At 47.5% G+C, this 25,677-nt stretch overlaps 1 protein-coding gene across 1 annotated transcript; it reads right to left on the bottom strand.

Annotated features, from left to right (window-relative positions):
* Positions 1 to 5,084: 5,084 nt before the first annotated feature.
* Positions 5,085 to 22,116, bottom strand: LOC135810930 (uncharacterized). Its single transcript, XM_065324313.1, has 6 exons — positions 21,705 to 22,116; positions 20,557 to 20,680; positions 18,403 to 18,918; positions 13,439 to 13,780; positions 11,167 to 11,319; positions 5,085 to 7,120 (listed from the first exon to the last, which is right to left on the bottom strand). Exons 1-6 carry the CDS (start codon positions 21,729 to 21,731, stop codon positions 5,796 to 5,798), a joined length of 2,487 nt encoding a protein of 828 aa, XP_065180385.1. The 5' UTR covers positions 21,732 to 22,116; the 3' UTR covers positions 5,085 to 5,795.
* Positions 22,117 to 25,677: the final 3,561 nt, after the last annotated feature.

Genomic DNA, 25,677 nt, shown 5'->3' with positions numbered 1-25,677 from the left:
AATGTACCCTGTTGTACATGTATGTGTCTCTCTTGTATATCACACACATATTAATTGTATTGCTCTGTTCGCCGTCGTCACTTCGACCTCGCGCCTATCGACCTCGTCCAGGCTGAGGCTTGTCTGGCGTGGCATTAGACGCCGGTGTTGACACCCATTTTCCTTTAATTTCTTCCCGTTGCATTACTATCCGGGTTTTTTTTGCATTTCTCTTTTTTTACTGTAATTTCGATAGAAATACAGTTCACACGGACAGGTTCAATAAAAAGGAAAGTATGTTACGTTTTATCTACGTGGAGATAAAAGTTTAATAATAGCAATGAAAAGTATGAATGCCGCAGACATCACCACGCAACATGACAATTTGTTCAAGGTTTGGTTTTGTGTGTTTCCAAAATCGATTTTCACGTTGCGATCATCAGTGGAAATACGCAACTAAAGAGATCAAGGGAAAAACAAAGGTTAATTTGTGTAAGCAAAAAGAACATGTTTTAGCACTTAGGTTATTTTCGTGAGTTTGCACCCCGTGTTCATGAGTTGTTTCTGCACTGTTCATGCCCGTTTGTCACACTTACTCTTTATTTTAGTTCTCACTTTTTGTAATACTTACCACAAGTTACCCGTCATGTGTCACACTTCTTTGGATTTTTAACCTTTGTTTTTCCCTTGATCTCTTTAGTTGCGTATTTCCACTGATGATCGCAACGTGAAAATCGATTTTGGAAACACACAAAACCAAACCTTGAACAAATTGTCATGTTGCGTGGTGATGTCTGCGGCATTCATACTTTTCATTGCTATTATGTTACGTTTTGGGTGTTAATAATGATTATGTCTTTGTGTGTGTGCGTGTGTGTGTGTGCACATGCGTGTGTGTTTGCGCATGTCTGCGTTACTCCTGTGTGTTTCGGCGTTCAGCAGCTCAAGCAGCCATCAAACAATATTCACATTCCAGTTCGAGACGCGAAATACTAGGTAGGTGCGGTGAACTCGAAAGCGAACCTTTCACGAGGCTTCACTTCACATCTATAAAAAATAATATAAAGAAGATTATATCAACAACTGCGGAAGTGAAGCATTATACGAAAAGTTTGCTTTCGAGTTCACCTACCTAGTATTTTGGGTGTCGAACTGGAATGAGAACTTGGGAATTGCCATTTTCTCCTCAGAATGCCGGTGGCAGGTGCGTTATTGCGTTATGTGTACGGCTTCCGCATTATCTAGTACTTTTCATGTAGACACACATGTTCGAAGTCAGCTTCATCTCCATACAGCTACCGTACACACACACGCACACAGACACACACATACACACGCACACACACGCACACACACACACACACACACACACACACACACACACACACACACACACACACACAGGTCTACACACACTTTTGAGGAACCAACAGCGTTTCTGCTGTAACTCTGAGTTTCACGGTTCTAACCGATCATCAGACAGCAACTTTACTACAATTTTCAGAAGATAAGATTGATATAGGCTGCAAACTTGGATCATAGCGCGAATCCGGGCTAGCTGATTACAGGTCTAGTAAATTCGTACATCGCATACATCGTATATCCGTCCCATACATAGTGCAATATATCCACATTTGGCTCAGGACACCCTCGAAAAACATACACATGATGATGCTGAGAAAGCCAAGGAAGAGTACATTTTATAATAGCTATTTATACCATGGTACGGTACGGAGGGCCTGTTTTCAGCCAATCAGCGCTCGTCTAGCCATGGTTATATTGGCCAGTATAAATCCCGCGCGGGATTTACATGTACCGGTATATAGAATATAAATCCCGGTGCATGGTACGTACGCTAGGGCACTGCCAGTCTGCCACCGTACATGTTCACTGCCTAGAAAGGCAGTGAACTATTACTTGTACGGCGGCAGTACTCCAGCGCACGGACCATACATAAACAGACACAACGGACACCACATGCGCGTGTACACTCCACACAGAACGGCACACTGACGAGGAACAGTACACAATGGAAAAGAAGAATGACCTGGAATTCGTGTACAGAGTATTCTGTTATACTGAATCTGAGGATAAAGAACGTCGAATAACCACGAAGTATCCCGAATGGGTCAGCAATGTACATTGTACTTCGAAGAGTTGAAGATCATCAACAGACTGTCTCCTTCGTAAATAGGTTTATAATACCAGTGTGGTTGAGTTGGGTAACTCCGCTCTTCTTCCTCGCTCACCGGAGGAATTTCTCTAGTCTCCTCGCGCAACTGGGGAGCACTCCAATGGAGAGAGAAAGATTTTTATAGGGCGGCTTGGTGTGAGAGGTGGACTGAGACTTGACGGCGCTAACGGCGAATATCAAGACCTTACGGCCACGGAGCTGCGGGACTCTGCGCTGGTCGTCTATCCGTGTGGAGGCAAAGCAAACGCGGGCAACATTCTGCTGAAGCGAGCGTGGAGCTGAAGCTGGATTGGTGACTGACGTACCTGCTTACTCCACAACACCGGCGCATAATGATGTGCATGTACAAGACTTCGTGAATATTCAACTCTAATTCGTGTTCCGTCAGCGTCAGTATCAGCAAGTACAGTCATGTAGTACAATTTGTTCCCAAAATAACTTCGGGACAGTCTGTTCATGGTTTTCATTTTTTATTGGACTCGTTCTCTACACTTGCGATAATTTAGCGGCAATTCTAACGTTGTAGCGTTGTTTTCTTGTAATTTAGTGGAACCTGTATTGAGTAACTGAGTTTTATGTTTCGTTACATTGTCGTCAGATCTCCTGTGTACCGGTTTTGTGGCACAATGATTATAGCCATTATATTTGGTCGTCTCCATTCTTGTGCAATCATGCATATGTAGGTTGGTTCTCTTCATGTTATTGTGACCAATTTCATAGATGTTGGTTGCCTTGTTGCTTTTTCTCCCCTCTCCTCTCACCCAAGCCATTCTGCATAAGCGAAGCTGTGGACGCAGCATACTGCTGCTACACTTCAACGCGGGAATGCGTATAATAATAATAATAATAATACCAGTGTACATGTACTTCAACCCGATTGGAAAAGGCTACAATAGATTGGATTGAAATGTGATACAAAACAGTGTATGCAAATGCATCTACTTGCAAGCAAAACTGATTATGAGATGCCGCATGTGAAAATTAGCACTGTACCATAATTATAGTAACACTTACTCCCAAAGAGTCCAAGCTGTAATCTAACTAGTGACGGTAGTTTGATTCAACGACAAACTCCAGCACCGCAGTAATTCAGTCGACTCACGACTCAAGACAAGATCATGAAGATGCTACAATATGCACTGGAACTGAAAGGAAATCTTATGCCAAACATCCACGCAGGAATCTCCTTCTGACCTTGCTCGACCATTCTTTCAATTGACAACTGATAACCATCAGAAGATGTTCATGTACTGCATGATGTAGGAGATCTCCAAATAGGTTCGTTGTTCTGGAAATGCGTAGGGGTACCTGGCATAAGTAGGATATGACCCTCGTAGTCGGGTTATACCGTACCCTCATATAAATCCCTCCTGCTATCGCAGTCGGGATTTATATTCAGCCGGTATAACCCTCTGACTCGGGTTATATCCTCTACAAAGAGAACAAATTCTGCTGTCATCGCCACACTACAACAAAGTCATGAAGGTTTACCAAAATCGATTTTCTTGTCACAATCATCAGTGGAAAGCCGTGACTGAAGAGTAACCATGCTGAATCAAGGATTAATATACATTCAATAATGTGTTACGAGAACAAAACAAAGTGCTAAAATAGAATGAGGGAAGGTGAGACAATAGAAGTGAAGTGAACGCAACTTAACGCAACTACATGTTTCTTCTGCTTACAAAGATCAGGCTTATGCAAACGAATACAAACAGCCTCAAGTACTTTCAACTGACTAGCGTACCGTGCACGACAAAGAACAGAAAAACTAAAATCATCATACACCTGCAGACACTTAGGGTGAGACAACGGATGAAGAAAAACGGCAGACTTCTTACGATCACAATCACCATCCGATTCCTCGTCTCCACCAACCGCAACCTCGTCCTCCATCTCATCTTCCAACTCGTCCTCAGTGTCGTCCCCCGTGTCATTCTCCTCATCCACACCGATCGGTCCCAGGCTCGCTTCATGTTGCTTAACCTCTGTTCGTTGACTCCTCCTTTGATCTTGATGGTAATTTGTTACCATTGTTGTTGTTGTTATTGTTGTTGTTCCTGTTGTTGTTAAATCTTCTGTTCCCAGTGTCTTCGCCGGTGCTTGACATCCAGTACTGTAAAATAATCTGAGTTCACGGCGGGTTGAAACTTGACACAGCTTGGAATGCCTCATGTAAACAAAGCCTTATTAGCCACAGGCTCCTACTTCACACTATTATAAGTGGGCGCACACACGAGCACATCCCTATGCAATGTGAAAGACCCGAGGGCATGCTGACCAGCATTCAGACACCGCATCGGGTTTTTACTCGTGTTCTTGGAATTACAGTATATGCTGTCAGAGAGAGAGAGAGAGAGAGAGAGAGAGAGAGAGAGAGAGAGAGAGAGAGAGAGAGAGAGAGAGAGAGAGAGAGAGAGAGAGAGAGAGAGAGAGAGAGAAGGAGAGAGAGAGAGAGAGAGAAGGAGAGAGAGAGAGCATGAGAGAGACTGAGAGAGACTGAGAGAGAGAGAGAGAGAATTAGAGAGACTGAGAGAGAGAGAGAGAGAGAGAGAGAGAGAGAGAGAGAGAGAGAGAGAGAGAGAGAGAGAGAGAGAATGAGAGAGCATGAGAGAGAGAGGATGAGAGAGAGAAAATGAGAGAGAAAATGAGAGAGAATGAGAGAGAATGAGAGAGAGAATGGGAGAATGAGAGAGAGAGAGTATGAATGCATGTGCAAGGTTATATGCACAAGAGAAGAGATTTTCATTAGTTCTTTAAAATTTTATATAGCGTATTACGGCAAAGATCACCATTTGACTGTGGCTAGCATGCTCATGTGCTCTGTAGAGCAGTATGCCATGTGATCGCCCGAGCAGGATGTCATGTGATCATTTGAGCAACACATCAAGACTTAGTGATCATTTGAGCAGCATATCATGTGATCATTTGAGCAGGATGTCATGTGATCATTTGAGCAGGATGTCATGTGATCATTTGAGCAGCATATCATGTGATCATTTGAGCAGCATGCCATGTGATCATTTGAGCAGCATGCCATGTGATCATTTGAGCAGTATGCCATGTGATCATTCGAGCAGCATATCATGTGATCGATTGAGCAGTATGCCATGTGATCTGCACAGCAGTATATCATGTGATAGGCTAGGAGTATGTCATGGGATCACTACAGCAGCAGGTCAGTGTTCTTATGAGTAGTATCTCATGTGATCACCCGTGCCGTGCGTCCTGTGGTCTGCAGAGCCGTATGTCATGTGGTCTCATGAGCGGTATGTAATCTGAGGCTCGTGAGAAGAGACTCTTCCCTAGGGGTGCTGTTGTTAGTCTGTGCATACACTTCGCCGAGGAAAAGGATAGATGGAGCCTGCAGAGCAGCAAGCCATGGACAACGTATGCGTATCTCCGAACTGCAGAGCGCAGGTTCAGAGGAAATGCACAACTACTTGCACTATCACTACTTAATTAGCTAACTGGTTTACTTGACGGACTTCCGTGCCGCGGTCTTCATCCACAGAGGCGGCTGGTCACCATGCGCCCATGGCATGGCGTGGAACTGATTAGCATCTCGAAGGAGACAGCTAGCAACTGGCTATTCATGGCTGCCGCTGTCTTGGCGTGCGGCTCATCGCTTGCTGCGAGTCGTCATGGTGTACTCCAGCGGCGGAGGGAACTGGCCTGGTGCCGTGAAGCTGGCGCTACGACCAATGGCCGCGTCCGTGCCCACTGCGGACAAATTGTACTCACACGGCATCGACCTGGGTGCCAGGCGTGCGTCGAACGCACCCGCCCCAGTACCGGGAGCCGGGGCGAGTACGGGCGATCTTGAGCTCGTGCTGGGAGCCGACGTCGCTGAGGGATTCCTGACTCGGCACCCACCCATATGCCTGTCAATATTGTTGTCAGGTGAACTGCTGCTCTTGGGTATGAAGTGCTGGGACAGAGGGGTTGACGAGGTGTGACTACTCAAATCGCATTCCTCTAACTCCTCCATGCCGAGGGAGACCACCGTGGTCAAGGTGGTTGCTGTTCTTTGTACCGACAATGCTGAACTTAACTTGGACGGAGAGGCATCCAGCAGGTCTTCCGAACCCAGAGACATGACCGTCGTCAGGGTCGATCCGTCCGTTCTCACTGAAAGAGCCTTGCTCAGCTTGGGTGGTGACGTGTCCAGCGATGAGCAGGTGCCAAGCATGTCTGGTTTTGCCGTAGGCGTGCCGGACGACGTTTCCGTTGCATGATCAATGGAGTAAGTGACCGGCAATGAGGCCGTCTCGAAGCTTTCTTCCGCTGCCGCCTGCACGGTGCACAGCTGGAGCGAGTGGAACTCCTGCTGATCGAGGGCAGCTACCGGGTCAATAGCTTCCAGACAGATGATCGTAGGAAGCATGACATCCGTGCTCATGGCACTGACCAGTGAGATGTTACTGCAGTGGCGAGAGCAGGGTACATGTGACCTGCTGGACCTATCGGTCATGGAGCTGCCGCCACGCCGACTGCTCTGTACGTCCATCTCCCTCTTCATACTCGCGTCGCAGAGCTCCGAGAAGGCGCTGTTTGCCTCGGAGGCACGCTTCTCGCACGAGTCGTACGTTGCCGAGCTGCGTCGTGCGTCGTCTGCGTGAAGACGATCGCCGCTCAAGTGACGAATGCCGGCGACGATCAGATCCTTGATGCTGTGGTGGCTCTTGCTGGAAACTTCGCTGCTTCCACGGTCGGCTTTTGTGATGGAAACCGCTTGGTCCACGCTCGCGTCAGCGGTGTTGTTGCTACTGCCGCGCCTGCTGCTGATCTTGTTGCTGTTGTTGTCGTTGATGCTGTTGTTGCTGTTGATGATGTTGTTGTTGCTGCTGCTGGTTTTGATGATTTTGATGTTGGTGGTGTTGGCAGGGTTGGCGATGGTTTTGACCATGTTGGTAGTAGTAGTGTCATGACTCAGGCCACGTGCATCTGGAGATATGACGAGAGAGAGAGAGAGAGAGAGAGAGAGAGAGACAGACAGAGAGACAGAGGGAGAGCGCGAGAGATAGAGGGAGAGAGATAGATAGATAGATAGATAGAGAGAGATAGAGAGAGAGAAAGGGAGAAAGAGAGGGAGAGAGAGGGATAGATAGATAGAGAGAGGGATAGATAGATAGAGAGAGCACACACTCAAACAATGGTGTGCAATCAGTGCACAGCAGACTAAACAGTTCACCCAGGCAGGTGAATTATTCACAAAACATGGCGTGGGTTTTTTTGTAAGTCGGCTTCGAGGAACTACAGAATGCCTTTCAGACGGCTATACCATTTACCTGGACAAAATTTTGGGCTATTATAACCAATTGACTATTCATGGAATGCTCTCAACATTGTGTGAATATCAGTCATCACAACGACATATGGCCACTCCAAGGATTCAGCCTGGAGAAGTCTTCCCAGCCGATTTTGCCCACTGGAAACGCTTCAACAAAAAAGTGCTGCACCAAACTGAAAGTTTTCCTCTCTGAAGCTGGGATAGCCTGACCTGGTCCCCTGTAAGAAGACTGTTTTGAATACAAGCCTGATTTTTCAAGATACACTGCCAGCACATAAGCGTGTTTTAGCCCTTTCCGTGCTGGCCCCCTTTACTCCAGCAAACTGACTTTCCAGCGCACTGACTCTCCTGGTGTCGTTTTCTCTCATTTCAGTTTACCCCGATGGATTTTCATCACCCTGAGGTTGTTGGAAAGATCAGGACCAAGTGAATCCATCCTGGTTGCTCTCAACTCAATGTGCACAGCGTTGCAACTTCTACGTCCTCTTGAAGCTACATCACGATGCCTCGGAAGGCACAGGAACTCAATCTCACATCCTTTTTCAGTTTCTTGCTCCAGGTCAGCCGATTTTCATGATTCAAACTGCGCTGCAAAGCAGAGATCCACGTGCTTCCGCTGGTGTCCATTACGCATGCGCTGTGCCAAAGGGAAATCCCCTGGCACGCAACAGAAACTGCTCCGTTCCACTGCTCCGTCAATCTTTTTCCTATCGCAAAGAACTTTATATCGCTGGAAAGCTGAGCTGAATACCTTTCCAATATGCATACACATGGACATAAATTAAGCCACGCTATTATCGTCAGTCCCATAAGCAAGACGAGTGTGAACCCCAGGCTGACGTTTTGACTGTCGAGCTTCTACGCCGAGAGGGCCACGACTGCGGTGCGAACATACATGATTGGTGGATGCGGAGTGATCCAATGGGTGAGTTTGATTACTGCCACGAATCGATTCACGAGTGGAATCTCGTCGTTCGATTTCATGTCATGAGCCCTGGAATCGGTTCCGAATCCATTCACCCTATTCACATGGGGTGATGTGAATAGCCAGGGGTGATTCATGAATGGATTCAACGGCGATTTGTGGGCGAAATCAAATGCACTCACTGGGTGGTGATCTTGATTGGAGCAAGCAATCAGAGCAGCTTGGACAACTTATACTATCAAGAGTCCATAAACAAGAGTGCGCAACTGTGATCGCTTTTCTATGAACCAGATGCGTGGCGCCCTGCCTTCATAACATCATTCAGCTGCTGTCTGCTCACTGCGGGAAATCAAACAATGCACTGCTTTCTCTCTGGTTTGAAAAAAACTTTCGTACGCAACTGCGGTTCACGCTCTGAAAATATAGAGATCGTGTAGGCACTGGAATGAATCGAGCAAAAACGGATGTGCTGGTACGAGAAATTGTGGATGTGAGTACATCCTTTCAGAGCGTGATGGCGGCAAGTTACATAATGACCCACGACCACAACTGCATACTGTAATTTCACAAATTTTCGGCGTTCTTTTATTTTCGGTACTTTCGGTGTGTCTGTTTCATACCTAAAATTCCCATACACCAAACAAACACTAACACACATAACCCAATAGGGAACTGCTTCCCTGTACCGAAAATTTCTGTTCACCTAACCTGGCGTTTTGCCCTCATGCCGAAAATATTGTGCACCTAAAATTTCTGAAATTAGAGCACTCTTGTTTACTAGTATGTACTCTTGTTTATGTACAGGTAAAACTTGCTCCAAAGACCACCTGGACTCAGCGACCACCTGCTGTGGACGACCGTATTTGTCTGGCACCGTCCGTTTCACGTACATTCTGACTCGCATTCACCGACCACTCGCTCGACGCGACCAGCGACCGGCTTACAACTGGTACCGATCGCCAGTGCAACGACCACTTCACGACTTCAGTACAGGTGAAACCTGGTTTCAGCGACCACGCATGGTTCCAGCCCAAAGTGGTCTTATAAACAGGTGGTCTTTCAAAGCAGGTGGTCTTATAAACAGGTGGTCTTTCTTGTCCACTACAAGTAGTACAGTGCTGTGTAGTGATGTACATGTATCAGTACTTCAGTATATCACTCCCCCTCTAAGTTATGCACTTCACCAATGCACAGCACGCAGTGCGAGGATTCATTTGATACCAATATCACCATTATAGGGATATCACCTGCTTTGAAAGACCACCTGTTTATAAGACCACTTTGGGCTGGAGCCATACGTGGTCGCTGAAACCAGGTTTCACCTGTATTCTTGTTTATGTGCTCTTGTTTATGTACTCTTGTTTAGGCTGTCATCACACCATGGTACAAAGCGCTGCGTCTACGTCCACGTAAGGAGTTTTTGGTCGGTTGTCATGATGATCCGTATACGGGGTGAAAATGGGAACAGAGGAAACGGGAAACATAGACGTGGTATGGAGAGGGGGGGGGGGGGTATACGACTTTTTGTATAAACGTGCGTATCTCCCCAGCCTTTTTCCGAGCGACCCTGTACTTCGATGTACGTGGGTTCAAATTTCTCCAAAAACCTGACTGCGTGTACGCGTCAAGAACTGTGCCTGTCTGATGACACGACCACCCGTTTTGGTTTTTCACCATAGACGTAGACTTAAACGGGAGTCGGAGAACGTAGTGTGATGACGGCCCTATGTACTCTTGTTTATGTACTCTTGTTTAGGCCGCAACCACACTACGTAAAGATCACAGTACAAATTGTCATGCATATCTCAGTACAAGTCGGTACGTAACCACACTACACGTTTCGGTCTGCATAGATGACGTTTTCACGCGACCAGCACGTGACGTTGTCGTACCAAAGCGTGTGCCATGCGCTGGAAAAAGACCGGGAAATTCAAAAACAATGCTGATGCTGATGCTATGTACGATGACCCGGTACAAAAGCAAAGTTGTACAGAGGAGAAGGAGCGCGAAAACGACGAAAAAGACAAACGTGGCTTTCTACAGGGGTGCGTGCGTCAGTTGCTGAAAGCCTACAAAGCGCATTTTGCATTTCGCACGCGTCGGCATGACGATTTCCACTGTAATGCCGTTTGTACGTGATTTTGTACCTAGTGTGGTTGCAGCCTTAGGCCCTCTGCAGACTACGTACATAGAACATCCAGTACAAAATCACATAAAACCTAAAAGGCAACATTTTTCCAAGCCTGCATTCAGACTACACATTTTACATGCAATATACAGGCAACCTTTGACCCTACGCAATTGCGCAACGGACCTGGGATATGTGAAAGCAGCCGGCAGTCGTACCCGGGTTCAAAGTCTGTACGTTCGTACACCTACCTGGTCAGAAAGTACGATAAATGCAGGAAAGTTGCCTTGTACAAGGGTTCGCACCCTGCCTGAAAGGATTGGGCAGCTTTTTAGGCTTTCCGCCAGATTCTTGTTGTCTTGGAAACTTCTATGTAAATGTGACTTATACAAAGTTATAGGCTGTTTTGTACCTAGTCTGAAGAGGGTCTTATATACTCTTGTTTACACACGGAAAGTTGGGTGTGGTCCTCAAAAGAGTGCTCAATGCACCGGGGTGCAGAGCTTCATACAAAAGGAAAAGAATGGGATGTCTGATGATCGCCACAGGCGTGAAACTCGGAGTCACAGCCAACCCAAGCTCCGTATCCCATTCTTTTCCTTTTGTACTCTTGTTTATGTACTCTTGTTTGTACTTCAAGTACTCACCGGTAAGGGTACCATCCACATTCCTCGCGGCCATGGACTTTGCCTTCCTTCGTCGCCGTCGGATACACTCAATGGTAAGCAGAGCCATGAAGAGTGTGGTGATGCTCACCCCAATTCCAATGCCGGTGCGTGACATGCGTGTGGTGGACTGATCTGCCAGTCAGATATTAAGCACACACACACACACACACATGCACACACACACACACACACACACATGCACACACACACACACACACAGGGTGAATTGAGTGTGAACGTGTACAGGGGCGAGTGAGATGCACAATCCCCCACAGACACGTGTAAATACATGCACATGCACACACACACACACACACACACACACACACACACACACACACACATGGACACACATGTAGGCACACACACACACACACACACACCTCAGACCTGCCCATCGCACAAGCGATGATAGCGAACAGCTATGTTAGACGTAGCAACTTGTGCTGGGATTACACCATTCAACAGCTTGCAGGGCTGATGAATTGACCGCCACTAATTTTTAGCCTGGTATCCACTACACAGCTGATTGAAGTGGCTTTTTCTGGCACACACACACACACACACACACACACACGCGCACACACACACACACACACACCTGACCTGACCTTTGACGCCCATCGCCGGAGGCGATGAGAGCAATGCTACGGCAGAAGCCATAGCAACTTGTGCTGGGATTGCACCGTTCAACAGCTTGCAAGGCTGAAGAATTGACCGTCACTATTCAGCCTGGTCTACACCATACAGCTATTTGAAGTGACCTTTCTGGCCAGAGACGCACACACACACACACACACACACACACACACACACACACACACACACACACACACACACACACACACACAACTGATTGTTGAAGCAGCTGGTGCACAATACATTATCTTGCTAGAAGAGTCCCCAGTTGGAAAAAGATGACCAGATCATGGTGAGTGCCAACTGCCAACTGCCACCACCACCACCATTACCACCACCACCATTACCACCACCATCACCACCAGAAACATGCTAGACCCGAAAAGTTTAACATTGTCTCAGGGTTCAAGCCAAAGGAGGATGGGCACCCCTACTCTGATTGAGTGCCTACTCACTTGCCGATGCTTGTGGGGTATTTTTTCATGCCTCTCACCGAAAAGGCAGTCTATAGTCAGGACTAGAGAGCTCACAAAGACACATTTGTCTGGGGTGAAGTCGGGGGTTTACCTCATACTTTGCATTTGGCATGGCAAGGCAATTTTTGGAAAATTAAAACACAGGTTACCGGGCAAATGTTTCCCATGCCCACACCCTACTATTTTAACCTGGCTGTAATACTAATACATGTACTGTTGCCGGAAGGAAAAACCATATCTATTGAAATGCGGAAGCATTACGAAGCTTTTCTATTGGGCCAAAACAAGACAAAAAGCTCGTTTCGGGTTAACACCCCCCCCCCCCCCCTCACACACACACACAGAAAGAAAGTTGAAGCCCAGATACCGTTTCAAGAGGTGTTGTGTTGTGAGCATGTCTCAGGGGTGTCGGAAAGTTTAGTAGGCTGATACCGTCAGGCATCCGAGACTGAGGTGTGTATACTCGAGGTGGCCGGGGTCTCTGCTGAAAAATCTGAAAAATTTGGAGCCCAAATCAGCGTATATTATTGATTCGCAGGGTGCCTGAGGCAAATATTGTGGTATGGCTAAGACGGTAATTTTGTATTTGTATTTATGGATTCTCCACAGCCCTTGGCCTAAACCGAGGGAGTCTCCGCAATGACTGCAGCATTTCCGACACTCCTGTGTACGGTTGCAATGGATGATTATGGTGTGGCGTCTGTGCACATTGAGAAAAGTGTGTAGTGCAAGGAATGTTTTTTAAAATGTGTGTTCTGAGGATGCACATCATGTATAGCTGTATTGTATGATAACATGATGCGTCGCGCTGGTTCCCCTGTTAGGCGGGGGTGCACGGCCGCGTATACGTGGGATGGCTAGTGCATGGCATTCATGGTCATTACGTGCATGCTGAACCTTGGTCGAACGTTTAGGGGGTGCACGTGCCCCCTCCCCCTTTCCCCATCCGGACTACGCACCTGACGATAGTTGGTAGTTTGTGCCCGTTGAGAAAGGTGTGATGTTGCATGCGTAGGTTGTGCACGTTGAGAAAGGAGCACCTGACAATAATTTGTAGTGTGTGCACGTTGAGAAAGGTGCACCTGACAATAGTCTGTAGTTTGTGCACGTTGAGAAGGATGTGTAGCTAGACTCACTATACTGATGAATAATGGCGACGCGTGATGTTGCATGGCTGTCGCTGACCTGGTCGGCAAAGAGGCACTGCACCACGATGCCGTTGTAGTCCAGGTCGTGCCCGTGGTCGCACAGCGTCAGGTTGGTGTGCGTGTGGTACACGCTGCGCACGGTGGCCACCTGGTTCGGGTGCGTGCTGGTGTGCAGCACGTTGTCGATGCCGTCGCCCGTCCACCAAATGTAGCGCGTCGACCAGAGGACGAGCGGGGGAGGGCTGCCGAACGCCGCGCAGCTGAGCGTCAGGCACTCGCCGCTCGGCACGGCGTATTCCAAGTCCAGGTCAGTGGTAATGCGGGGAGCAACTGGCAACACGATGTATACAGAATACACACAGCACACGGCACACAGCACACAGCACACTATATTGTATATTCCCAATCAAAACATAAAGTAAAGTTTGACCTTTTCTTCTTTTTCCTCTTTAATCAGAGGCAAAGAATTGGATCTATCGGTCGACTTCAATGCGAAAATGCATCGCCGATCCTTCACCTTCTCAAAAAAATAAGTGACTATCAGAAAAGCAATAGAAGCGCGAGCCGGTACTTCTTGATCCAAATTTCATCATACACGAACATTTACCACGGTGTTCGTGTGCGATTTGAAAAATAAAATGCGCGCAGAACTCACAGTCACATGTCTTACCTGAACTCATCCCTGTATAACTGTCATGCAAATGGTTGAAAATAAGCCTGAGGCGAATAGGCCCGGGCTTATTTTCCCCATGTAAACGGCCCCTTAGTATCAAGTCCAACGGAATTTGAAAAGCCTTTTCTACCTTACTTGCTCAGAGTGAGGATAACAATGATGCGGTTTAGAGGTCTGTTACACATCCACTTGTTTGAAAGACTTATCCCCTCTCCCCTGAATCACTTGTAAGGTCCGTATTCGATTATGAGGATATATGGGCGAAGTGGTGGCCCGCCGATGCGAATCTCTTTGCTTGATGCGTCCCTCAACAAGTCCGGTGATGCTGGCGCGAATCTGGCTAACTTTTGCTCTCTGTTTTTTTCCTACCCTAGGTGAGGTGAAGACTCCAATGCAGCATCATGAAATTGATACCGGAGACATGGTGGTAAAGAAAACATGCACACACCTGGAAAAATGTAGCTCAGGCTGATATCAAGAGTTCATAGCCGCCAAGTGTGTGCAAATGGCATTCACCCAGCGCTCGGCGAAATTCCTACATTACATCATACGCAACTTGTCATCCGAGGTAAATTCGGGTTCCTTGCGATTTCTGGAAACTATGCCCGGAACCGCTTCTAACCCAAGGCTGTAGCCTCGACATCTCGAAGCTTTTTTAAGACAATTCGGACGTACAAGTCGTAATGTCTCAAAACAAACTCTTTCTCCACGAATCCATTAACATCGACATGAAGGAGTGAGGACGCTGTTAAAAATATTGGATTGCCGTCGAGGATAATCATTCTGATAGCTGTGCAACTCAGCCGAGAAATGTTCCTTTGACGCATTCTCAATTTCCTCCATCATTTGAAATCATCTTCGAGGAAAGCACCGGAAAAATGCCGAGGGCCTGGGGAAGAAATAGTTTTTGAAGAGACTGACTGCACTGGCGGAAGAAGAAGGCGATGAAGAGTCACCACTGGCATCAAAAAAATAGTTCTGTCTTTAGCCGAGGATGGTGCGCTTTGTTTTGTCTTTTGATCACTCAGATCAGAATCGCAGTTTAGGCGGTTTACCCTGAGGAAGCATCCCGGTTTGACTGTAAATTACTAAATTTTAGAAGAATTCATCAGCGTGACTCATCGCACTGCACCAAAAATGACGCAATGAAGGAATTCCGCTGAACGGGCTTCCATACAGGGACTGATCAGGAGTTGCACATTCTTGGGGGTTATGAACTCTTTCTGATACAGTAAAACCTGTAACTAAAGACCACCGTGACTAGCGACCAGCCTGCTACTAAAGACCACTTCACCAGGCATGGACGGTCTCACATTCATATAGTTGTGGGGTGCAAACCTCTAACTAAGGACCACCTGCCACTAAAGACCGCTTTCTCTGGCCACCAAGGGCTGGTCGTTAGTCACAGTTTTTACTACATTGCACTACGGCAAAAAGTGCTGCATCTACGTCCACGTAAGGGACTTTTGTCCGGTTGCCATGTTGATCCATGTACAGCGTGAAAACGGGAGGAGGCGAAATGGGAAGCCTAGACATGGCAGGGAGCATACCGCTAAAATGGATGAGCGTGCGTAGAACTCCCAGTCTTTTTCCCAGTGACCTTGTTCGTGCGCTTGAATTTCCAAATGCCTCCAAAAACAAGGCGCGACCACGTGTACTGGGCAAGAACTGTGACTATGTGATGAAGCGGCAATCCGCTTTTGGAATTTTCACAGTGGACGTAAACGGGAGTCAGTGAACTAAGTGTGATGGCAGCCCGGGAGAGCGTTCAGTTGGCATGTCTGCTGTTCCCGCTACTGTAAAACATGCAATTTTGGGTGCATTAAAATTTCGGCGCCAGGGACCTGCCAGGTTTCAGGTGTAATGTAGAATTAGGTGACCAGCGTTCCCTTCACATACAGTGCATACTCTAGTGCCTTTAGGTGTAATTTAAATTTAGGTGCCTGGTTTCTCTACCGAAATCACCGAAATTAAAGTTACACCGAAAATTACATGTTTTACAGTACTTTACACAATATATAGTCTTGAGTCTTGATATTGCACACCTGGTACAGCAACAGGAGGAACACTTAATCAGGGCATGCTGAAAAGGCCGTCTTTTCTTAGACTGCGCCTACATGAGAATGTTCAACCCTGGTGGAGTTACACCCGGGTTGAAAGTCTGTACAGGGGGAAATATTGGTCTATGTCTACATGAAGACAGTCGACCCGGGAAAGTTACTTATCCGCCGACAAAAGTCCACTTTTCCCCGGCAAGCTCACATGGCTACTTTCACACGAAGTTTGCCTGTCAGTGTGCAGTGCTGCGCAAGCCTGGCGGAATATTGGCAAAGAAGAAGTACGGTAAAAAAAGTACGGTAATACGATTTCTCGATTTCAACTCGGGTCAAGCGCACTGCGCCAATTAAAGGGGCACTCCGGGAATTTTTTCGGTGGTGTGTTCTCTTCATGGGGGCCTTATATGGCCCCCAAGGAATGGGGAATCGCGAAAACTAGACCCAAAAAGTCGATATATGAAGCCAGGGAGGGCCAAGTATTAGTTTGTCTCCTCTTTTGATGGTTTTGATGACGCCACGTGTGATTAGTATTCAAATTCTCTGCATTTGAAGATCTTCGTTGTTTGAATTTTCTGATGATGAAGAACGATGTTTGGTCAACATTCCCAAGCTTCACAACTGCGACCATACTCTAAGGAACCTGAAGGACCTCCTGAGGTGCCCCTGGTAGAAGCGCAGCCTGACGAGGGCCAGGAAATTGGAGCGGACGACTTCACTGGTCGACAAGGAAATAACGATTGGTGTTCCTGCCAGAAATGTGGGGTGATGCAGAGGGCAGTCGATTACCTTAGCTGTCGAGAGAGCGCTGCAGCTGTTAGCATTGACAGCCCTTTGACATGCGTTACACATCACCCCGACTTCGCGTCAGCTTGTCTAAACAAAACTGTTCTGACCATATGCCTCACGGCGTATAGAGAATTTCGGGATCCTCGTACTCGGACTAGTGAAGTCGTCCGCTCCAATCTCCTGGCCCTCATCAGGCTGCGCTTCTACCAGGGGCACCTCAAGGGGTCCTTCAGGTTCCTTAGAGTATGTCCGCAGTCGTGAAGGTTGGGAATGTCGACCAAACATCGTTCTTCATCACCAGAAAATTCAAACAACTAAGTTCTTCAAATGCAGAGAATTCGAATACTAATCACACGTGACGTCATCAAAACCATCAAAAGAGGAGACAAACTTGCCCCCCCCCCTGGCTTCATATATCGACTTTTTGGGTCTAGTTTTCGCGATTCCCCATTCCTTGGGGCCATATAAGGCCCCCACGAAGAGAACACACCACCGAAAAAATTCCCGGAGTGCCCCTTTAAACGGCCCAGTCAACCTGTGTTCATGGCGGTTTGAAATTTGCCGGGGTCGAACTCAACCCGGGCTTAAAAATATCATGTACAAACTCAGTCATGCACGAGTTGTACGTCCTGTTCGTCGTACCCATACACATTTGTATGTGCACTCACGGCGGGAAAATCAGTCCTCCAGAAAAGAACCGTACAACGCAGGTGAAAGCCTGGGCCCTCATCAGACTAGGTACAAAACAGCCTATAAGTATAAGTCACATTTACATAGAAGTTTCCAAGACAACAAGAACCTGGCGGGAAGCCTAAAAAGCTGCCCAATCCTTTCAGGCAGGGTGCGAACCCCTGTATAACTAATAAGGCAACTTTCCTGCATTTATCGTACTTTCACCAGGCAGTCGTACAAACTTTGTACCCAGGTACGACTGTCCTCTGCTTTCATGCATCCCATATGCCCATTGCGCAATTGCGTAGGGTCAAAGGTTGCCTGTATATTGCATGTAAAATGTGTAGTCTGAATGCAGGCGAGGAAAAATGTTGCCTTTTAGGTTTTATGTGATTTTGTACTGGATGTTCTATGTACGTAGTCTGATGAGGGCCTTAGCACCTGGTCAGACTGCGGCAAATTTTCGGTGCCTGACGAAAAAAGAAAATTGTTCAGGACTAAAATCGCGACCACACCACACATGTGGGGAGAATGAAAATTCAAACTTCACTTTGAGCGTCAAGTGGTAATCTACCACAGACCCCGGTAAATTCCCTCATCTCGGTATCGACTGCACCACGACCAACCCCACCACCACCACCACCACCACCACCACCACCACCACCACCACCACCACCACCACCACCACAACAACCAACAGCAACAACCAACAGCAACAACAACACTACTAGCAACACTAGGAACAAAAAGCAACAGCAACTCACAGAGCACGTGCAAGGATGTTGACGCGATGGCAAAGGGTGAGTCGCATGTCGGCACGGTTGATCGACTCCAATTGCCGTTGCAGTAAATATAAAAATCCCATACATCGCCGTTGTCAGCGATGGTGTCATCGCTCACAAGATCCTCCGCTTCCGCCGATTCGTTGAACTTGGAAACAGCCGTGGTGAACCCGAACATTGTCTTATTGGTCGTTGCAAAGCATGCAAAGAGGCCAGTGTCTGACGGACCCACCATCAAGACGGTCAGCACGGACCGCGTTATGACTCTACCATTGGCCGTGAGTTTCCCCTCCGTCCAGTTTGATACGTGCCCATTGCCGGTGAGTGTTGTCAGCGGACCGACGCGATCGCGATCAAACTGATAGGCGGCGTGCATCCAGACGACATCGACCAGGGAGTCGCTGTCCACATCACACTGTAGTGAAACCGTGTCGTTCTCAAACACGTGCAACGACTTGGTGATGGTGATGGTGCGGATCATGCTAGCTGCCGCCACGCCTGTGCACATGTGCGACGAGCCAGGCCGAAAAAGAAATGGACAAAAAAAGTCAAAAATGCATGTGCACATACGTGAACACGCACAGAGATATGTGCGTGACACACCCACACGTGCACACACATCCATACACATACACACACATGCAATCACAAGCACACATACACATACACACACACACACGCACGTACATACATACACATGCAATCATACGCAAACAAGTAGACGCTGTCAAACACAACAGAAAACAGTCCAATTAGGAAAAATGGAGAAATCATCTCGCTGTGGACCACGAATAACTCAACGGTTCAGAATGATGAATTTGTTTTAATCACTCGGATGGTGAGCCAAGGAAATAATTAATTGAAAACACGGAATACGGCGGAGCACAACAAATCAACTTGTAATATTCCAAATATGCAATGCTGATTGATGACTCCATTGCATCATCATGAATATTCAATGCTGGCAGAGAAATAACGTTGAAACTGCGACGAACTTGGCCATTTGAAATTTTGAAACACTCCACACTGCCCTCTTGGCCCACATTTACAACGCCATAGCGAGGCATTTCGTTCTTGGCTGGCTATTGCATATCCTCCGGACAGGTGTGTTTCGTTCACCCAGAGCTCCTCAATGGAGGTACGTAACGAGGTAATAGTTGATAGTGATGTAACGAATACTGTAGAGCAGGGAATTTTCGGACGGAATTTATTTTCGTACGATTTCGTACACGGCCTCTTTTGTACTAAAATTAATTCCGTACTAAAATTTGTTCAAAGGAAAAGGACATAAGGATACGAGTTAAGAGTAACTCTCCATCACTGTAACTGGATACTATATACAGTCAGAATGTGCAATAACAGTACAATAGTGCAATAATAGCGTATATAGTATCCAGTTACAGTGATGGAGAGTTACTCTTAACTCGTATCCTTATGTCCTTTTCCTTTCTACATTTATTTATGGCTCAACATCCGAGTTTAAAATTTGTTCCTGTGAAATTATGTACACTATACATGCGTACTGCTTGCGAACACGTGTATTTAGCATGCAGCACTGTACGAAAATATAATCCGTACGAAAGGTCGAAATTCGGCTTTGTCCGAAAATATTTCCGTCCGAAAATTTCCTGCTATACAGTAATCAATTATTCGAATTTCCTCGATCTCTTGGACCTCAACGAATAATCGATCGGATAGAATCTAGGTCGAAGGTTCGAATATTCGTGGGCGGGCGAAGTCCATGTGCTGCATACCGCGCGAGCTCGCACGACTGTAGAACAACGTGAGTGACCTGCAGCTCACGTCGAAACTTGGAGTTTTACGCCAAATATGACGTGAAATTGAGCGTCACGTCGGAAATAACGTGCATCTTAACCTCTCTATTATATAAACAAGCTGAAAACGGTCCATGATGATCTTCAGGCTACATATCACACATGTAGAGCATGCACACACACACACACACACCTCAGACCTCAGACCTCAGACATGCCCATCGCGGGAGCGATGATAGCGAACAGCTATGTTTTAGACATAGCAACTTGTGCTGGGATTACACCATTCAACAGCTTGCAAGGCTGATGAACACACACACACACACACACACACACACACACACACACACACAGAACGTACCCGTTGACGACGTAGTGCCGCTGCCATCGGTGCTATTGCCGGCGTGGACTAACGCTGAACACGCGGCTATCAGCACCAGTAATAGAGAGAAAGTCGACCGGGCGCCAGCAATTACCACACTATGCTGCAAAGGGGGGAAGACAATGGCAGAAGCAGACACACAAGAAGAAACAGCAGCTCAGAATCTACTGCGAGTGGAGCTCTGCGGTCCATTCAAAAAACAAGAGCGACTTCTAGCTTTTGCCCATACATGGAAATGGGCCAAACTTTGAGTTAAAAAAACTTTTCTGCAATTCCCTATGGAATCCTCTTCCAATTATGTTTCTGAAGTATATTTCACCAAAAAGCAAGCCCTAACAAGAATAGGATTTCGGCCAGGTTTTGCCCCAAAAGCACTGAATTCGTTTGACCCCGCCTGCCACAGTGCACTGTGTGGTTCGAACCCCAGTTCAGGTACCCTTTTTTGGACTCTTGAAAATATTTGGCGGTATGCCCCTCGTACTTCTGGCATGATCCATACACATTTTCAGAGCCAGATTTAACCTGCCCGTTGCCACGTACTTAAGTTGCCAGCGTACCGAAACAGACCAGCCAGGGACCTTTACTCTACATTGAATAGTTTTTAGAAGTTGTCAACTAAATGATATCACGGACAGTGCAATGCCACCCCTGTCTGGCTCTCAGAAGGAAATGATTGGGCAGCTGATTTTATATTCTAGGTGACATGTTAGCATGGGTCTTCAAAGTCAAGACTTGTTGAACGTGGTTGTCTGTTAGGTACGTGCGGGAACGATTACGTGCCCACCACAGACAGAGCAACACACCTGACCTTTGACGCCCATCGCCGGAGGCGATGATAGCAATGCTACGGCAGAAGCCATAGCAACTTGTGCTGGGATTACACCATTCAACAGCTTGCAAGGCTGAAGAATTGACCGTCACTATTCAGCCTGGTCTACACCATACAGCTATTTGGAGTGACATTTTCTGGCCAGTGAATCCCTATTTTTGAGCAACACACACACACACACACACACACACACACACACACACACACACACGCGCGCGCGCACGTGTGCAACTCCGCACAGACAGCAGCGTTGAACGTTCTAATGTTGAGATGACCCCTCGTAAGCAATTGCGCTCACCTTCGAAGAACTGCATTCAGTTCTCATGCTCTCCGGCAAAGCTCGCTTGGGCTCTTTTCACCATGCACAGTCGCACGATTATGCAGAGTTGCTCTCCCCAGCAGCGGTTCCGGCCACACTACAATGTCCAGTCTGCTCCAGCAGATGCGAGAGGAAAGGACATTGACTGCACACAAGGACCTTCAAATAATTCAAATCCCGGACATTATTATGTTTGAAGTGTGTCCCAGTTTCCACTCTCTTGAAGGCAGGGAAGAGTTGTTGCGACTGAAGACAATGCTCGTGTCAAACGCGTTCGTCCAATCCCTGTACTCTGGCTGATCATGGTGTGATGAGATCTAGACAGAATCTCAAATCTAACAGGAGGAAGCACAGCTAACGGAAACCGCCATGTGAGAAAAAAACCAAGCGGCAGGGCAAAGCATACACTTCAAATTACTCTGCAGTAGAGTCTTCTGCTCTTGAATCACTCCAGGAAATGCGTATGCGTACATGTATCCACGTGCATACATCCGACACGGGCGGTACTCGGATGCCGGTGTGTACGTGAAAGGACGTGGGTGCGCATCGCTTCCGTGCACCCATGTACATGTACCCATGCCTGAGGCGGTTTATACGCTCGTATACGGCATTGCTCGTACGAACCGATTTGGCATACTTGTTCAACCTGATTGATTTTATTTGGATTCGCGAGACCAAACGAGCAGGAGTGCTCAATAACAGGGTAGCGAATGGTTGACTCGGTTGTGCTAAGTGACAATGACTATGTATTGTAGGGTGTGCGTGGGGTGGTGGTGGGGGGAGGGGGAGGGCTGCGGAGGCCCAATACAGTGTAAGGGGATGGGAGGAGAGAAGGCCAGCGGAGAGTCAAATTCAGAAGAGAGAGGAGAGAATAGCTCAAGTACACGGTTACTGAGCGAATTCAACAAAAAAAAACCCAAAAAAAAAACAAGTACACAGCTCACGACCCGCGAGAATAAAGAGGACTGGAGCACAGAATTGAACTGCTGAAGTACACAGCCGACGAGAATAAAGACAGGAGCACTGAAATGAACCGGGGAGGCAGTCTACGAAGTGGTGGTACCATCGGTGCATGCACCACGGTACATTATCATATCGGCTTTGCAAAGTTCGTGGGTACTGAATACCATGGTATGACCAACTGTGTAGCAGTCTACAACGTGTAGGGAATGGCAGCTCGGCGGAATGCTGGGATGTTGCCCATGGCTCGCACCGTGTCAGGTATATGGTTCCATAACAGGCAACCGCGAGATGCCGGTCCGCATTGGCCTGCTCGGCTTCTGGGTTGTTGCATGCAGGTAGTAGTACAATACTGTACTATTCGCTGGTTGCAGGCCCAGACTGCGCTGAAGGCGAGTTGCTCCGCAGTTGCGGACAAACAGTGCCTGCAGAGCAGGACTGGCACGGTTATGAACGCACCGCCATACCAGCACGAGCAGTTTCTGACGATATACCTCGTCCACGCGATAAACAGAGAGCCTCTCCAAGAGGTCACTGGCCCTGGTAAATCGTGGTCGTCCGAACACCGCCCTTGCTGCGCGGTTTGGGGCCACCTGCAAGCGGTTTAGCTGGTTGTGGGTCAAGCCAGAGCCATATGCTGACGATCCATATAACAAATCCGGCATGATGGCAGATAGGAAGTACTTGCTTCGACTAGCTAGAGTGAGGCAGCGTCGCGCCCGCCATAGGCTACTGATCTTCCAAGCAGTGCGTGAGATGCACCGGTCAACTTACTTGCGGTTGCCAGGCCATTCGTTCATCGATCAAGATGCCGAGGTATTTCGCGTTGGTGGTGTGCGGAAGGACATCATTTCGACAGCGTACAACCACGTCCGGCTGCTGCCCACGGCTGCTGGTAAAAACCAATACATTGCTCTTCTTTGCATTTAATACAAGACCACGAGTGTCCAGCCAACGTGAGAGGGAGGTAACCGCCAAGCTGAGCGCATCAGACACCTCTTGCGCTGTCCGTCTTGCACATGTCAGGGCGATGTCGTCCGCAAACTGCAGTGATGATGCCGGCGCAGATTCAGAGGGGACATCTCTGGTGTATATGAAGAACAGCATGGGTCCTAGTACAGAGCCCTGCGGCACACCACAAGTGCACGGTACAGTTCTGCCCAGTCGGGAGCCCATACGAACGCGTTGATGGCGCCCAGACAGATAGTCCCGAAACCATTTCAGGGCTGTGCCGGAGATACCGATGCTGAACAAGTCCTGGATGAGGGTGGCATGCTTCACCTTGTCGAAGGCTTTACTCATATCTAACAGGCATGAAATGTTACTACAACAGAACCATTGTCTCGGGCTTGGAGGACGGTGTCCGAGAGCAGTGCCAGTACATCTTCGGTCGAGTGTCCAGGACGGAATGCAAACTGGGTGTTAGGGAGAGCTGGGTCGACGAAGTCAACCAGGGCTTTACATGTTGGCATATATGGCATATTTCCTCAAAATGTGTTCGAACTCGCACACACGCGAACACGTGCGTGCACCTGCTGGATAGGCAGTAGGCACCGGCGGATTATGCTCGAAAAGGTGGCAGATTCTGCTCGAAACGCAGTGAAATTGGCAGAACCATACAAACATTATGGCGGGCAATTCCTCGAATTCTGCTTCATTTCTTTATCCACACCAAACATCAAGAGTGCATAAATAACCGGTATGGGACTTTCAAAAATGCCATTTATACGAATTTTATGCATTTGGATATCAACATATTACATGTATTATGAAGCTGTTTGGTCAATGACCGTCAGTCTGTGGAGGAGAAGCATTTTGCGGACTGCCACGTACATTGCATGGGGTAATATAAGTAAGTGTCTTGTGCGAGGTTTTGCAGGACTTCCATCAATATCAACAACAGATTGAACAGAACATGGATTCAAAGAGGGCTCCAAGGCGCAATTGGCTCTTTTTTTATAAGGTGGACCATAAGATATGGCCCGAAATTTTTCATCAAAGCTTGCCAAATCAATTCCTCTAATGTGCAGTGATAAGGAAAAGCCAAAAAATTATGTGTTACCATGAAAAAGACTTCACAATAATGCGTTTACTCCTAGGACACTGCAAGAAGCGGAGGTGTACATGTACATGTACTAGTAGTAGCTTGATAGGAATGGAAAGAGTCTGCAAAGTTATGACCCTTCTGCAGTTACCCGAAACATTCTTTTTCCAGTGCTCTCAATTTGTCGATTTTGAGACGGTACCTGTATATACACATCTTACTGCTATCAAGAAAACTGAAACTGCTTTTTGGATTTCCTTCACATTTGGCAAGGTGCAAAACAGTTCTTTTGGTTGATTGATAAGTACCTACAAAGTTTCCTGATGCTGTGGTCACCAGTACATACATGTACTTTGTCAGGTGATCATATAAGCTATGTAGCTAGAATATGTACCGGTACTTGAACTGAGTGGATGCAGTGCTTGCCTCTCCCTAGATTTGAAAATTTCCATCGTGTAGATTCAGTCTAGTTGCATGTAGAGCTAGTTCAAGACCCCGCAGCGACGTATAGTAATCGGTGATTTCAATGCGCGGCTCAGCTGCTGGCTACCATCTGGTCCCAATATCCTTGCTGGAGCACATCTTTCCAATGTGTTTGACTCAGCAAATCTTACACAACTGGTTCGCCAGCCCACTCGATACTCAGTAACTGGACAAACCTCTTCTCTTCTGGACCTTGTCGCAACTACCGGGCCAACAGCTGCTAGGAACCAGTGGATACTACCTCCAGTATCAGACCACTGCCCCGTGAGTAGTAAGTGCGGGGCAGGTTCTGGCCCACTTTTTGACCTTTGACCTTTGGGCCAAATAAGGCACACTGTGTCGGTCGTGCTGGGTCTGGCCCCGGGACCCCCCAGAGTTTGACCTTTGACCCCTGCCATGCCATAAATGTCATCATGTTCTTTTCCGTGGCGAACGTGCACTTGTGCACGTTCGGTGCATTCGTAC

The sequence above is a fragment of the Sycon ciliatum genome, chromosome 2 (genome assembly GCF_964019385.1).
Source record: "Sycon ciliatum chromosome 2, ocSycCili1.1, whole genome shotgun sequence".
Classification (NCBI taxonomy): Eukaryota; Metazoa; Porifera; class Calcarea; order Leucosolenida; family Sycettidae; genus Sycon; species Sycon ciliatum.
Note: the sequence above shows the minus strand (reverse complement) of the source record. Positions and strands in the feature narration are given on the sequence as shown.

Bases quoted from the DNA above. Each gene is read 5' to 3' on its own strand.
- LOC135810930 (XM_065324313.1), bottom strand. From the start codon at position 21,731: ATGAGAACTGAATGCAGTTCTTCGAAG. The intron at 13,781-18,402 runs GTGAGTTGCTGT...TCGTGTTGCCAG, and splicing joins AACATCCTTGCACGTGCTCT to TTGCTCCCCGCATTACCACT. The intron at 11,320-13,438 runs GTGAGTCTAGCT...TCTGACTGGCAG, and splicing joins CGCCATTATTCATCAGTATA to ATCAGTCCACCACACGCATG.